At 37.1% G+C, this 15,881-nt stretch overlaps 1 protein-coding gene across 1 annotated transcript in view; it reads left to right on the top strand.

The window, feature by feature from the left end:
* Positions 1 to 15,881, top strand: part of LOC110467237 (lysosomal-trafficking regulator-like) — a 62,381-nt gene that overhangs the window by 40,846 nt on the left and 5,654 nt on the right. The window contains exons 23-49 of the mRNA XM_021524264.1: positions 82 to 224; positions 392 to 570; positions 696 to 828; positions 1,589 to 1,686; positions 2,042 to 2,131; positions 2,361 to 2,446; positions 2,773 to 2,931; positions 4,502 to 4,912; positions 5,288 to 5,430; positions 5,764 to 5,967; positions 6,317 to 6,490; positions 6,818 to 6,894; positions 7,251 to 7,439; positions 8,246 to 8,391; positions 8,625 to 8,730; positions 9,155 to 9,216; positions 9,601 to 9,659; positions 9,950 to 10,102; positions 11,258 to 11,502; positions 11,996 to 12,062; positions 12,361 to 12,517; positions 12,999 to 13,139; positions 13,284 to 13,501; positions 13,748 to 13,957; positions 14,307 to 14,499; positions 14,918 to 15,054; positions 15,462 to 15,560. Coding sequence (XP_021379939.1) covers positions 82 to 224; positions 392 to 570; positions 696 to 828; positions 1,589 to 1,686; positions 2,042 to 2,131; positions 2,361 to 2,446; positions 2,773 to 2,931; positions 4,502 to 4,912; positions 5,288 to 5,430; positions 5,764 to 5,967; positions 6,317 to 6,490; positions 6,818 to 6,894; positions 7,251 to 7,439; positions 8,246 to 8,391; positions 8,625 to 8,730; positions 9,155 to 9,216; positions 9,601 to 9,659; positions 9,950 to 10,102; positions 11,258 to 11,502; positions 11,996 to 12,062; positions 12,361 to 12,517; positions 12,999 to 13,139; positions 13,284 to 13,501; positions 13,748 to 13,957; positions 14,307 to 14,499; positions 14,918 to 15,054; positions 15,462 to 15,560 — 4,079 coding nt within the window. The remainder of the gene's footprint in view (positions 1 to 81; positions 225 to 391; positions 571 to 695; positions 829 to 1,588; positions 1,687 to 2,041; positions 2,132 to 2,360; positions 2,447 to 2,772; positions 2,932 to 4,501; positions 4,913 to 5,287; positions 5,431 to 5,763; positions 5,968 to 6,316; positions 6,491 to 6,817; positions 6,895 to 7,250; positions 7,440 to 8,245; positions 8,392 to 8,624; positions 8,731 to 9,154; positions 9,217 to 9,600; positions 9,660 to 9,949; positions 10,103 to 11,257; positions 11,503 to 11,995; positions 12,063 to 12,360; positions 12,518 to 12,998; positions 13,140 to 13,283; positions 13,502 to 13,747; positions 13,958 to 14,306; positions 14,500 to 14,917; positions 15,055 to 15,461; positions 15,561 to 15,881) is intronic.

Genomic DNA, 15,881 nt, shown 5'->3' with positions numbered 1-15,881 from the left:
GCTACATTACTTGTACTTAATCTATTTGTGTAGAGATACTTTTTTACTTTTAGTCACATATCCTGTTTTGTGTTTGTACAGGGCTACTCCAGACCCTGTCTAGTGTCCTGGTTACCATGCCTGACAGTACCACACAGAAAGTTTTCAACAAAGTTCTCAAGCCTGACATCCTCATTGTCCTAGCCCACAACAGTTCTCCTCAAATCAGGACAGCTATACTCAAAGTAGGTGTCTCGGTTGTACTGCTGTATAGTCAAAGAAGGAAATAATTTAAATATTCAATCTAATATGACGAGAATTTCTTCACATATGAAATTTTTCAAATGGGAAAATCTGTGTTGCATTACATGTCATAATCATAAGTCCTTACTTTTGCGGTTTTATATCACAGTTACTGATGGTTTACATGAAGCGAGCCACACAGACCAATTCTGATCTGGTCGACAGTTTTCTCCAGAAGATGGGGTTCCTACTGATCAGTGCTCAGCTCTACCAGTACCCTACCCATCAAGAACAGGTGGAGGAAGTCGTCTCACTCATCATAGGCCGACCCTTCACCTTCAACAGCAGGTAAGGTCATCAGAGGTCAACAAAAGGTGTAGAATGATTGAAAATTATGTCAAATTTTAAAACAGTCATGTGTAGTAAATAAATGCTCTGTAGGTGTTTGATATCTGTTACCATTGGTTTTACAGGTTGGATCTGGAGGATTGTCTGGAGGACCTGTCACCATTACAGCAAGCAGCCATCGGTCTTTTTATATCTCTACTCGACATGACCGTGTATGACTCAGAGCTTTGTAGCAGCAGTCTTCTTCTCACCCTACAGGTGAGTCTCTGTTTACATTACACATCAACTTACACAGGTGAGTCTCTGGTCATATAACACAGGTAAGTCACATGTCACCTTACACAGGTGAGTCACTGGTCATATAACACAGGTAAGTCACATGCCACTTTACACAGGTGAGTCTCTGGTCATATAACACAGGTAAGTCACATGTCACCTTACACAGGTGAGTCAATGGTCATATTACACAGATGAGTCACATGTCACCTTACACAGGTGAGTCTCTGGTCATATTACAGAGGTAAGTCACATGTCACCTTACACAGGTGAGTCTCACGTCATATTACACAGCCATTGGTCATCTTATACAGATGATTCACAGACATCATACACAAGTGAGACATGGGTTCTGTAACTTACATGTGTATATATGGTGCATGTTGTGCAGCTGAGCCATTGATCACCTTATAGATCATCTCACACAGGTAAGTCCATGGCCACCTCACACAAGCAAGTAGCTTGATTTTACACAAGTGAGTCACTTACCACCTTATACGTGTGAGTCCATGGCTACCTTACACAGATGAATCACTAGCCTCATTACACAGGTGAATCACTTGCCAATTGAGGTTTTCTTTAAGATAGAAAAGATGACAACTTGGTTATGAATGACTTTAAATTGTTGTCTAATTGAGGTAATTGCCGAACTGCATAAATTAGTTGGTTAATCATCATAAGTTTGAAGGTAGATTTATATCTAGGTTGGGAGAAAATTGATTTAAGATTTTGACCTTTGCAGCTGTTTACCAAAGACTCCATATTTGGATCCATGATGTTGGAGGTTGGTCTAGTGGAAACCCTTACCAACATGCTTGCTCGAATAAACAGATCTTACAGGTACACTTGTCTGTCAAAAATGGCCGTTTTTTTTAAAGATTAACTATTTCATCTGCAGCATGTGTGTACTAGATTTTAAGACTTATGTTAACAGGTTATTTTGTCTTCATTGTACATTTTTATTGATGATACACTGTATGTTTTTAGATCGATCTAGATAACTGAGATGAATGTTACTTCTTTTATGAATACCATGAAATATTTAGCTTGACTGCATTTTAGCACTATAAAAATTTGTATTTTCCTGTAAAATTGCAGAGGACATTTTGTGTGAATTAAAAACAGAATTTTCAAATATCATCAATGCGTCAATTAGTTACAATTTTGACCTACTGTGTATAATTTCTACCTGTAGGGATAGTGACCAGGAGGGACTTGGAGAGCACCAGACGTGTGTGGACACCATACAGCTCCTACTGTCCTCTATAGTGGTCCGAGAGTTCAGGTTAGTACTGTATGACCTACCATAGCAGTATATACATTATTCCAGGTATACCGACCAATGACCATACAGCTCCTACTGTCCTTTAAAGCCATTGGTCATAATTTATGTCACTACTGCTAAGAGTGAAAGCACATGATTTTGAGACTGTTCTTTGGGTTTTAGTTAGTATTTGTAAATGTTATATAGGTGAACTTTAAACTTTGACTTTTGACCCTTGACCCTTTACCAGTGCTAGTGGATCATTACACCTGCAGAGAGTTGAGGAGGTCATGGAGCTGCTGAGATACCTGGAGGATAGAGATATACAGAGGACAGGTAAATGGCTTTGCTGATAATTCTTGTACCTCAAAATGATTCAGTTTTGTCTCTGAAAAACCCTTTTTTCAGCTTACTGAATATTTAGCTGATGATACATTTTGCACTATATTTGCAACCTGGAAAATATAATGTAAAATTGAAACCCACAAATTTGTTTGTTAATAAAGTATAGAACCATCTTTATTCCATAGATAACGGTTTTACAATAAATGCTAAGATTATTATCTAAAGGGTCAAACAATATTTTTATATGAGGTTAAGTGTGTGAAACAAGCTTATAACTAATTGCTTTAAATTCTTTGCGAATGTTTGTTGTTTTACAGGAAATAAGTCTTGTAAGCAGGCCCAGAGTGTGCGAGCCATCCAGCTACATATTATGTCCAGTATCTTACACTATATAGAGTGTGCAAGTCAGGAAAACAAACCTCTATGGTTGTCACGACAAACCTCCTCACAGGTTGGCTTCAACACCAGTCTTTATGGTAAGTTAGATCAATCATGCAGGTCGGCTTCAACACCAGTCTTTATGGTAAGTTAGATCAACTTCCATTGGGATACACTGTATACCGGGACATTTTGGCTGCAGTTGAATGTTTGCCTTTTCGCCCTCCATAATGTAGCGAATTTATCATCACCGTGAGCAACATAATGTATGTAGAAATCAAATTAGAATGGCGAATTTTTTACACTAAAAATATTGGTGTTGATTTTATTTTGTTCTTTTCATCTTTATTTTCTCTCATAAAAATCCTGAAAGGTATGGTTTTCTTTTCAGAAACGGTTTATAAAAAGTATAATCATCGCAGAAAAACAGTTTTCAATACTAAGAAACATTTTTGGTAGTGGTACGTAGATCCTTAAATGGAACTAGAAAATCTTCAGTATACATTTAAAACCTATTTATACATCTTTGAGTACAGTACAAAATTATAGGCCTCTTGTAGGATCCCATAATATTGTAACTCACTGGTATTTTGAAAGATAAACATATTTACTGGCATGGTACATGTAGTTTTACTTAACTTTGTGAGGAGATTCTAATACATGTACCTGATACTAGTGTTTCACAAAACGAGTTCAAATATTTGAACAGGACATATGTTGGCTTATAATTCTCACCTTCACAAGAAAATTGTTTTAAGAACAATCAACAATTTATTGTACTTATGAAAATTAATTGGTTTACAGTAGAACATTGTCTGCTGTAGTGGTTTACAGTAGAACATTGCCTGCTGCAGTGGTTTACAGTAGAACATTTCCTGCTGCAGTAGTTTACAGTAGAACATTGTCTGCTGTAGTGGTTTACGGTAGAACATTGACTGCTGCTGTGGTTTACAGTAGAACATTGCCTGCTGTAGTGGTTTACAGTAGAACTTTGTCTGCTGTAGGTTTACAGTAGAACATTTCCTGCTGTAGTGGTTTACAGTAGAACATTGCCTGCTGTAGTGGTTTACAGTAGAACATTGCCTGCTGCAGTGGTTTACAGTAGAACATTGCTGGCTGCAGTGGTTTACAGTAGAACATTGCCTGCTGCAGTGGTTTACAGTAGAACATTGCCTGCTGTAGTGGTTCACAGTAGAACATTGCCTGCTGTAGTGGTTCACAGTAGAACATTGCCTGCTGTAGTGGTTCACAGTAGAACATTGCCTGCTGTAGTGGTTCACAGTAGAACATTGCCTGCTGCAGTGGTGTACAGTAGAACATTGCCTGCTGCAGTAGTTTACAGTAGAACATTGTCTGCTGGAGTGGTTTATAGTAGAACATTGCCTGCTGCAGTGGTTTACAGTAGAACATTGCCTGCTTCACTAGTCTGTACAATATGTCTTAGTTTATAATAGTCCTGCACCACAGTTTCCTCTTACAAGGAAATTGGTAGACTTTATTAAGCTAAAAGATACATTGTACTGTTCTTTTACCTATCGACTAGGTTTTGATCACTCTTTGTTCTTATACCAGATTTTAAAGCGTATATTGAAAAAGAATTGATGCTTTTAGACAGCTATATGAAAACCGTTTTTACTGTTATATTGACACTGACCTGTTTGATTTTAGGAGGTAGTCGATCCCGGCACTCATTCTCCACACCACAGTTTCCTTCCCATGGACACGCCCTTCTTGGGTACCCCTCCCAGCCTTACCTCCCAACATATGGCACACATCAAGTTTCCAAAAAGGCCAGCTCAAACTTCCATTTATCGTTAGATCTTCCATATGATGATGCCCAATCCAGCGACACCGAAAGTCACATGTCATACGGGAGTATGAAGGTATTACCAGGATTCGGTAGAACTGTCTCAGTGGACCAAAACCAGTCAAAACAGGGCAAGCCTGGTCTCATCACTTCAGTGCTGGAGACATTTGGACGTAAAAAACGACTTAGTGTTATCCCAATTTCACACTCAGACCTCATAGACAGGTTCAAACGCTTCATGGTGATGGCTGTGGATCTGTTTGTATTCGCTGGTAAGTATACCCAAATATACCCGGCTAACAGAATACAGTCAACATTTTACTTTGTGTCCGTGAATTTGGAAGAAAAAAAACACAGTTAGCAAAGTGTACCACTAGCAAACTTAAATCTGTAAGAAATTATATAAAATAGAATATTTAGTAGAAATATCTCAGAATCTAACCACTATATATTATATATCAATTTATATATATTGATGTTGAAGACCTAATTAAAATTGCTTTGTTTATACTCTGGCTTTTATTTATGTCCTAATTTTAACTGGTATAGTTGTGTATATACCCCGAGAATGCCTTACTTTGATGGATGTGTATGTATTTGTTCTCGGAATGGGCTATTTTTGACAAGTGTATGAAATGTTATACCAGACAAAGAGACGGTGAAGAGGGAAGGTTATACTCGTACCCTAAATCTACTGTTTGAGCGGTCAGAAGTGGACAGCTTAGAAACGTCACACATACGTAGGCTGTTCGACTTCCTGTACAAGGCATACGAAATGACACTTAGTCAAGTAAGATCTCTTCAAATACTTAATAAGCTCACATTACATTTGTTGTTATACATATTTGAAGTTTTAGCAGTGATTTTGTGTTTTTTTAATCAATGTTTTAAATAGTCATAAAAGGACAAAATCAATTCCTGTCATTTCTTTGACAAACACAAACAGGCACATTTTAACAAATGAGATACATGTAACAGGCTTTAAAAACTTTATTCAAACCTTTAAAAATTCTTGTGCATACTTGAAAAGTTTATATATAGAGATTTACTTACGGGAACTCAGTAGGGATATATCAGCAAGTGACTGATTACTTCACATTTGACTCTGTTACCATGGTTACAGGACAGAATGGTGCCTAGGAAGCCACGTAACAGTGTGATGTGGGCGGCCAGGGATGTGACGCGGGTACAGATTGGACGGCTCATGACCTTTCTTCTGTCCCCACGACAGGAAGTGGACAACAGGGCCTACATTCTGTCCTACCTCCGAGGGGAGATAAGGGGCTGCGAGATCCTTAAAGTCATACTCAACACTGCCAATGATCTGGTATGTCCCCTGGAAATGATGTTGTTATTAGAGTTTACCGGGTCCTTCAGAGAAAATATTCACAGAACAAGATATTATATTAATTGTAACTTGCTTTACTCAGAAATATTCAGTTACAAACAAATTTTCCAATTTCTGATTCATGAATTCGAAAATGTCTGGCAAAGGAAGCTCAGGAGATTTTCTTTTTTTTATTGAATTTGTTTTGTTGGAGGGGGGGGGGGGGTAAGATAATGGAACATGCAGTGATACCTGGTATTCAAAAGCAGGAAATCATAAAGAGAGCAAGACAACATTGTGATAATCGACTGATTTAATTTGCCCTAAACTAAGATAATTACATTTGCAGGGCTCTGAGATGGCCTACTACATGTTTGACTTACTGACCACCTGGGATGACTGTCTCAACACACAACAGAGGGAAGATGCTTTCAAGATTCTCAACATCATCAAAAATGTGGGTATAGCGATTGTATCCCCAATGCCAAGGAAACACAAGAACACAGAGGTGTACTTCAAAGAGGTAAGGGTTCTCTCTCTGTTACTGTCTTCTAGGCAGAGATTTAGTTTGTTTTGAGGGATATTTTTTTTCTTCTTTATCTTTCTTTCTTGCTGAACAAGCAATGTAAAATAATGTCCCAAGCTGAAAATGGTATATGCAGTGTGTGTGATGATTTATGTAGTGAGTATATAACCCTCTATTTGAAAGGACACCAGTCTTTCACAGTTTTATATATTGAACTACTCATTATACAGGTAACCCTTCATATACATTTAATTATCCTGTCATTTAGAAAATAAAAAAACAGAAATTGGTTTAAACCATCATCTACCAATTATATTTGAACAGGAGAAGAAGATGATTAGTATTAAATTTGAAAAGGGAAGAAAACAAATCACCAAGAGACATATTCAAACTATGGAAAGGTAGGTTGATAAGTCTGGGAACAGAAAATGATTATTAATTTTGAACTGTTTAATTATATATAAAATGTACTTTATAGCTATTTTCACTGCAGTTTAAATATTTCCTTGAAGTGTCATAAAATTGCCTCTTTCACTCAATCATATAATTTATTTAATTAATGTCACCTAAATAAGTATTTCTTGAAAAAGTGTAAAATCAACCTGTTGAACAGAAATGGTAACTGAACAGGGCTTTTATATATAATACAAATGATGATATATTTGTTGTGTTCAGTTAACTATGTACACAACAATTACAACATAGATAATTAGAAATATTAATTGATCATTAAAGTGATTCTGTTTAATTTTGATAGGGTGCTAAAACGGAATGACAAGCTCTACTCTCAGTTATCTACCCTTGCCATGGATATCACTCAAACAGTGACCCGACTACAGACCACAGAACGCAACAAGTTTGTGGAGCATATCAAGCGGAGTATGACGGAGCACATTCAGGTCAAAAAGTCCTGGCAGAATATTGTACAGAACCTCACACATGAGAGGTAGGGTTGGCAATTCAGGTCAAGCTATTCCTCAGGCTTACATTAACTTAATTTAATAAGGGTGAAATTTTGTTTTGTTAATGACTTTTGCATATAGGGAATGATATCTTCAGCACATAGACTGTAAATTATTCTCTAGAAGACAGTTACTTTATTAATCAATGGTGCTAACATTCCTTCGTAATTTTTTGTTCTCAAAAAGATAATGTTTCTACATGTCATCAAATCTAAAATTTTACAATGAAGCAGGCAGATTATTCACCTTCTGACTGTAAAACAGGTAGATTATTCACCTTCTCACTGTAAAACAGGTAGATTATTCACCTTTTGATTGTAAAACAGGTAGATTATTCACCTTCTGACTGTAAAACAGGTAGATTATTCACCTTCTGACTGTAAAACAAGTAGATTATTTACCTTCTGACTGTAAAACAGGTTCCAGATTACTGTATGTTTTGAAATTTTCGCCCAGTCCAACTTTCGCCCTTCACCAACGAAATCAGTTTTCGCCTAGTGTTAATTTCGCCCTTCATATTTAATGTCTGTTTATTATACTGTTTACTTATATTCACTGCAATGATAAATTCACCTTCATTACGGAGTGCGAAAAGGGCAACAATTTAAGTCCAGCTAAAATTCCCTGGTATACAGTATTCACTTTTTTAATGTGAAACAGGTAGATTATCTACTTCCTGACTGTAGGCTTACTATGTGTGTGTCCTGTGACTATAGAATGTCAACTTCTGTGTTGTCTACCCTGTGCCTGTCACTAAGGCCACCTATTGACTTTATTGTCCTCTCCACAGAGCTGTTTGGTATTGTGCCGACTCTTATCCACAATCATGGCAACTTGACCCCACAGAGGGACCGAGTCGTATCAGGAAAAGACTGAAACGCTGCCACCTTAATATTAAACCAAAGTTCCTCAGCAAAGAAGCAGCCTGGAAGCTAGGTATTTACATCATATATCATAGACGCTTTCCAATCTATTGTAGATAATTACATACACATGTATATATATATAATGTTAAGGCTCCAATAACAATATTTTATTCTGTGTGTAATCAACTTAATAGTTTCACCTTATCAATAACATATCTTAGTTTCTGATTAGATATTTAAAGATTGAAAAGGCTTGATTACTGTGGCTTAGCTATCATTCTGTAATCTTCTAATACTTAACAGAATCTGAATCTGTGGATCCACCCCTGATATATCTGTTTGAGGATGACCATCAGATATCTGACTCAGCTGCTCTCATCTACCAGCTCTACCGCAATGAGAAGATTCAGTAAGTATAGAGAGACAGCAAAAAGTGTACTACATACAGACCAGCAACTTAAAGCTCTTCTTAATACAGATATTCTGTCTTTTCGTATTGCAGAGTTATCTGCTCTTGTGAGCAGGTATTGATTGTTACGTCATTTGTTTGTGAGAGTAACGTCATCAATTGTTGAAAAAACGACGCAAGTTTTTCACACAAACCAGTGACGTAACAATCAATCCCTGCTCACAAGAGAAGATAACTCTGCAATACGCAAAGACAGAATACAGCAAAAAATATTCTTACTACAAAACAATGTAATAGGTAGGAAACCAATTGCTTTCTATTGGTTATTTGTTGTTGGTTAATTTAGTTTGATATTTACCATTTCAGTCATTATTTCTAAAATATTTAATCATCTGATCTTGACCTAACTCATTGTACCTTACAGACACACCTGTAAGTGTAAGGCCGTGTCCCCTAACAACGAGAGTAAGGGCGAGCTGTTGATTGGTAAGTCACCCATTCCCAGCTGGTATACACCAGAATAAAGTGTTACCTGCCAGGGCATACAACAATATTAAAATAGCACACTAAATACAATTTAGTCTTCAATCTCGTAATCATCCTTATTATAATTTACATAGTTACATATACATTGTAAATACTTTCCATTTGAGGAGCTGGTTCAATTTCCTCAGATTTTATTTGTGCATCCAATGTAAAGATATACCTAAAATCTTGAGAAAAAAATAAAAATTACAGGTAAAAAAACCTATGAATTTTGTCCTGTAATATTGCATAAGGGAATTAAATATAGTGTAAGCAACATGCCAGAATCAGTCTAATATGAAAAGCTACATTCTTATATAATTTAATCACACATTCACATTCCAGGAGAGAACAGCATCTTTTTTGTGTCGGACGAAGCCATCACTGATGTTAACTACACACAGGTACGATAGACATTTAGTACAAGATACAACATCTGAATGAGTCAGGAGGATTGGATACGATGTGAAGTAGAAGCTTTGTTAATGAACCAGAATCCATGTCTTTCATCTAAAATTTCCGCATTTATATTATGACGTACATGTAGTATTGACAGAGTCCAGTAGAATCCAACACCAACAAAATTGGATATTTTTAGGTTTGTAGATTATAGGAAATAAAGGGCTAGAAAACAAATGCTTGGACAAAGGAGTACTCAGCAATTATTTCTTATCAACTTTTTTGTAATGACCAGGTGTTGCTTGGCAACAAGGACCAGTTGTCAATGACTTGGCCCTACGAGGACGTCAAGGAGATACGTAGGTGTTGGTACCAACTCCGTGACATCGGTATAGAGATATTCCTGACAAGTGGCAAGACCTGTATCCTCGCCTGCTATAAGACAAAGGTGAGATTTCTTCATCATATTGGGACAGTGTTATAATTATGATCAGACTGTTGTATACATGCAGTGTATGTCTTAGATGGAAATTGAGTGATATTATCAGTATTCTAATGTAATGCTCTCATTGGTTACTATCAACAATCATTTTCATTTCATGTAGTTTGACCATCAGTGCCAATTTGTGGTCACAATTTTTCAAAGATATTTTGAAGAGAACAATGAAAAAACACTAAATGTAGATTTAGTAAACTTCAACCAGTAACCAGAATTGATAACAATCTAATTAAAATTATATTTTCAATCACTACCGTTCACTGATATGTCACGTTGAAGATCTAACAACATCCCGTAGAGGGTCATGTTCAGGCGACCTTTGCATTAACCAATCAGATGAGAGCTTACGGTTTTCTGTAAGTGATGATGTAATGATTTCGGAACACACTTGCTATACTAAAAGACCGAGAGGTGTCAAATGAGTATCGAAAATGGCGGCGCCCATGACACCACGCCGTGTCTATCTACAAGACAACGTTTGTACAATTTGTGGATTTTGCTTTGAAATAAGAGAGACTTCCTCTTCTGGTGATGTTGTCGTTAACAAGTTTAACAACCTGAAACTAAAATTAACCAATGACAGGCTTCGCAATATTCAAACTATCACTGGACAAGACAAAAAAGTGGATTTTGGGCTACGAGGTGTCTGCATTAAATGCTACGGGTCCTGCTTTCTGATTGGTTGAAAGAAAGAGTTGTGTCGTGTTTTGATTGGCTTGTTATAAATACGATAATGCATTCATGTTGACCTCTGACGTGACCCTCTATGGGATGTTGTTAGATCTTCAACGCGACATATCAGTAAACGGGAGCGATGTGAAGATATAATTTTAATTAGATTGAATTGATAAGTTGTTCATATCACAAAGCTGAACTCTCTCTGTTTCATGGTGTCCTGTGTTTGTGTGACCCAAGTGACATGACAGGTCCCCTGTCCTGTTTGACCCAGTGGCATGGCCTCAGTCATGTGTGAGTTCTTGACAGGTCCAGGCAACTTTGACCCTAAGTAACACAATTGTGACCCAGACCTAATTTGACTCGAAGTTACACGACTTGGTCCCAGTCCTGCTTGACCCTAGTTACACAACTCCCCCTCTGTTACAGGAGAGAGATGAGCTGCACAAGGTTCTGTCCAATCTCGAACTTCCCAACCTGATGGAGTCGGAGGACCTTAACCACATACAGCGCCTCTGGCTGTTAGGGGAGATAACCAACTTTGACTACCTCACCTACCTCAACAAGATCTCCGGGCGTTCCTTTAACGACCTCATGCAATACCCAGTGTTCCCCTTTATACTGAAGGACATGGTCAGCTCCACACTGAATCTCAGGGACAGCAATGTGTACAGGTAGTGTAAGGCAGTTGCAACACAGCTCCTGTATCTGGAACAGCTCTATAGTTTGCCCATTAGACATTGTATATATTAGAAGCTCATGATCTGAATGCAGCACTAGAACATGTTATGTATAGGCCAGCTAGGTGTAATGCTATAATGGAATCAGTTTGTCCATCCGTTCATCAGTTCTAATCATAGACACAAAATCTTTTCTGGACAACTTGTTGCTCATTTTCCATCCATTTTTCTGGTCAACTTGTAATACTAATACTTTTGATAGAAGTTATTAATTTATTTCTTTGAAATCTTAAATTTGTTTTTTTCCTTTATAAAAAATTGCATTTTTAAGTATTGTACATGAACAACTACATCAGTAATAAATACAGTCTAAATTCTGTTTTGTCACTCTAGTTTCTTATATTATAAAATGAAAATATTTTGTAAGAATGATCAGAATATAAGCGTGGCATATACATCCTAATGATGTTTTCATGTTTGTTTTTAGAAATCTGGAAAAACCCATCTCTGTGCAGGAGAAAAGTAGGGAGGAAATGTACAAGAATAAGTATGAGGTATATTGGTTTTATTATAGAAATAGAAACACATATTATATCTAAAAAATAACAACATGATAGTGATAGCAACACATCTTATATCTAGAATATTTCTGAAGCAATGCATGATTCCTGCTCATAATGAGTTTGAAGTGCTTAAAATGTGTTTTTTTAGAGAAATATAAGTACATTCTGTAATTAAATCACTGTAGGAATATGAAATTGATACATTTAATATAAGCTGGTGTTTCTATTATCAAACTTATATAACTAATCATATCTTTATTGATACTACCCAATTTTATTAATGATTTAGATCCTGGTGCAGGACTACATACATGAGGGCCATACCGACATCTCTGGTCTACAGATGGCACCATTCCATTATGGCAGTCATTATTCCAACAGTGGGACTGTGCTCCACTTCCTCATCCGTGTCCCTCCCTACACTAAAATGTTCCTCAGTTACCAAGGTAATCGCATTTAAAACTTATGTCATCAAATAAGGTATAGAATTTAAAACTTATGTCAGCAACTAAGGTATGAGACGTGAATTAGATCTGCCCTCCCCATTCTATAAGACATGCCTGAAATTATCAAATCCATTATCCAATTATTTAAAGAAAAGCCAGACTGTACTCAAGGACTTGTTATGCTTTCATCTCATGTAATGATTCTGAGATTTGAGGTCACTAGTTTCTTAATTTGTCATATATGAAATTGCAATTTTACAAAACCTCAATAAAGAACACTATATGAATATTTTTCACACCTATCTTTTTTTCTCTGAGCCTGATATACTGTTCTTAAATAAACCGCATCCTCAAACATTCATCTCAGACATGCTATGCATCTCTGTACTGTATTCCTCCTTCTGTATTTCTCCATACTCTGATTACCAGTTATATCCCTTACCGTACTTCTTCATACTGTCTTCATATTGTTCATCCCCAGATGACAACTTTGACCTGCCCGATCGCTCCTTCCACAGCCTTGAAACAACATGGAGACTTGCTAGTTTTGAATCAACAACTGATGTCAAGGAGCTCATCCCAGAATTCTTCTTCCTTCCTGAATTTCTAGTTAACTATGAGGGTAAGTGAATATCTGTGATGAAAGACAGATACAGAAATGATTTTTTGAATATTAAGTAATTCCTTTAAATTTTTGTTGTATTGTTGGAGTGTAATGTACAACAAACATATACATATATGTATGTAATTTACTGTTCGGGTGTAGGTTTTGAGTTTGGTAAGCGACAGAATGGCCAGAATGTGTCCGATGTAACTCTACCCCCCTGGTGTAATGGAGACCCCCGCCTGATGATCTTGGTCCATCGGCAGGCCCTCGAGTCTGACTACGTCAGACAGAACCTTCACCACTGGATAAATCTGGTGTTTGGCTACCAACAGACGGGACAGGCCGCAGTACAGGCTGTCAACGTGTTTCATCCCGCGGTATGTGTGACTCCAAAAAATCATATCAGTTTGACTTTAAACCCAGTGTGACCTCCCCACAAACTTGTCCTGACCTCAAACCCAGTATAACAGTACCATGTCCTCACTTAGACCTTAATTCCAATGTAACAGCACCGTGACGTCTACCACCCTTATATACTCATCTTAATCAAACATCATTGTTAAGAAGACATTATGTATGTCTCACTCTGGCATTTTGTTGTAATCGGCCCTCTCATTTTGTAGACATATTTTGGGATGGACATAGACAGTGTGAAGGAACACCTGAAGAGACAGGCCCTAAGGACCATGGTGAAGACATATGGACAGATGCCTAAACAGTTGTTCAAGCTGCCCCACCCTCAACAGGGGCAAGCTCAGCCTGGAATTCTCAAACAGCTAATTGGACAGACAGGGCCGAGTCATGGCCTGGACTACCGATCAGCACCCTATGTGGTATGACTTGTATTCCTGGCTCATTAAATATGTGTTCTGTCTTTTAAACTACATTTCAACATCAGTAGAGAAGACTATTTATAGGGACATTTGTCTAGGTTCAATCAATCTATTTTCATAATGTACCAATACAGTTAGACCTTAATATAATGCCCCTCATTTTGTTCGCCATTTCATTTACCACCAACATATCTCAAGGCCTCTAACCTCTTTATAATGCCACAATTTTGCTATACATATTGTGACAGTAGTTAAGTGTAGGATACTTGAACAACTGATGGTAGTTCAGCTTCATGTTTATCAGTGAATGTCAAACTGTAACACGAGGGTTATTGTCTTTGGTCTTCAGCCGAGCGTTGTTCCCACTGTGAGCAGCCTGAAGTGGGGAGTGTATGCAGGATCACCCCAGCTACAGCCCCCCACTGTTGTCTGGCAGGAGAAATATGAAAAGGCATTGGCCTCCCTGTTTGCATTGTCAACTGGTGAAATCATTGGTGTTGGGGAGGACAGCTATTGTGTTACCATGAATAGCAAACAGAAAGGTAGATAGATATTAATAATTGGCCAGAAAAACATGTTACTGCTTTCATGGAATGACATTCAATAATGTATGAATAAGAGGATGCTGATGATGTTTTTAGATGACGCCTATCTTGTCTGGCAAGCAGATCAGGAGTAGTACAGCTGTGTTAAACATGTAGATCAGGGAAAGTTGTTTTAGACATTCTGATTCATAAACGAAAAAAGAAGACAGAAAGACTTCACAGTTTGCTTGGCATTGATTGACAACTTCCAGCAGGAATGCAGCATTTGTTCTTAAAACAAAGACATCATTCAAATAAAATACATTCATTAGTGATTACAAAAATAAATGCAAATATTTTGTAGCATGTACCTATGTTAGTTTGTAGCTTTGATTCCATCCTTTGTGATGTGTAGCTGTCTTTGTTTTGGTTCTAGTTTCCACAGTGAACTTTTCAACAGATGTGACATGGGCAGCCATCATTGACTGGCAGCAGCCAGGAGGAATCCTCAGAATCAAAAACGACAAAAATCGACCAAAAACAAATTTTCTACAGCACAGCCCCTTTGAGCAGGTAAAATGACTTTCATCAAATCATGTCTTCCCTTTCCAATAGGATAGGTAGGTATACATTTTCACCAATGTCATCCATCCAGCTGGCATGTGACTTATGGTGTAGATGGAACTTTCTTGAAGACAACACCTTATAGGTCAGAGTCAACATCAACAGCTAAAATGTGTTTCTGTGCTTCTAGGTAATAATTGTGAATTGGCATGCAGTGACCAAACTTAATAATATATGCATAGGTTTGTTATATAGAAGGATGGATGCATTGAACAAATTATGTAAAGTCAAAAGATTGAAGTTTTATGTCACCATTATCCAATTTTTACATTTCTTACAATTATTTTTTACAGTTACTATTGCTTTTATAGGTAATATTGTAAATAATAAGTTTTCTATTTGTAATATCTTTTCAGATAACATGTTTAGCGTCAGTGCCAGACTGTCGTCTGCTGTTTATTGGAGGTACTGGAGGTGTGATCACAGTATACCAGACCATCCACAACCAGGCCAAGGTCAGTGGTCTTAACTCTAAAGATCAAATTACAGACATATATCTGATTGAACTTTTATGCCCAATAATGAATATGTTAGTCATTAAAGAGGGAAGCTTTTATTAAATATGTACAATATATATCGGTATGCAAAGTTACAAAGAAACACAAGTTAAAAAGGTTATGCTTGTGCCCTGTCTGAGTCTCAGACTTATAATTCCACGCACCAAATCACTTAGAAATACCTGCAACTGATCATTACATCATCATGGCCTCACAGATAATGAGAGAATGATCTAGTATAAATAAGTTACATACTTACAAACCCTATATAAATTTACT

Source organism: Mizuhopecten yessoensis, unplaced genomic scaffold (genome assembly GCF_002113885.1).
Source record: "Mizuhopecten yessoensis strain PY_sf001 unplaced genomic scaffold, ASM211388v2 scaffold11167, whole genome shotgun sequence".
Classification (NCBI taxonomy): domain Eukaryota; kingdom Metazoa; phylum Mollusca; class Bivalvia; order Pectinida; family Pectinidae; genus Mizuhopecten; species Mizuhopecten yessoensis.
Note: the sequence above shows the minus strand (reverse complement) of the source record. Positions and strands in the feature narration are given on the sequence as shown.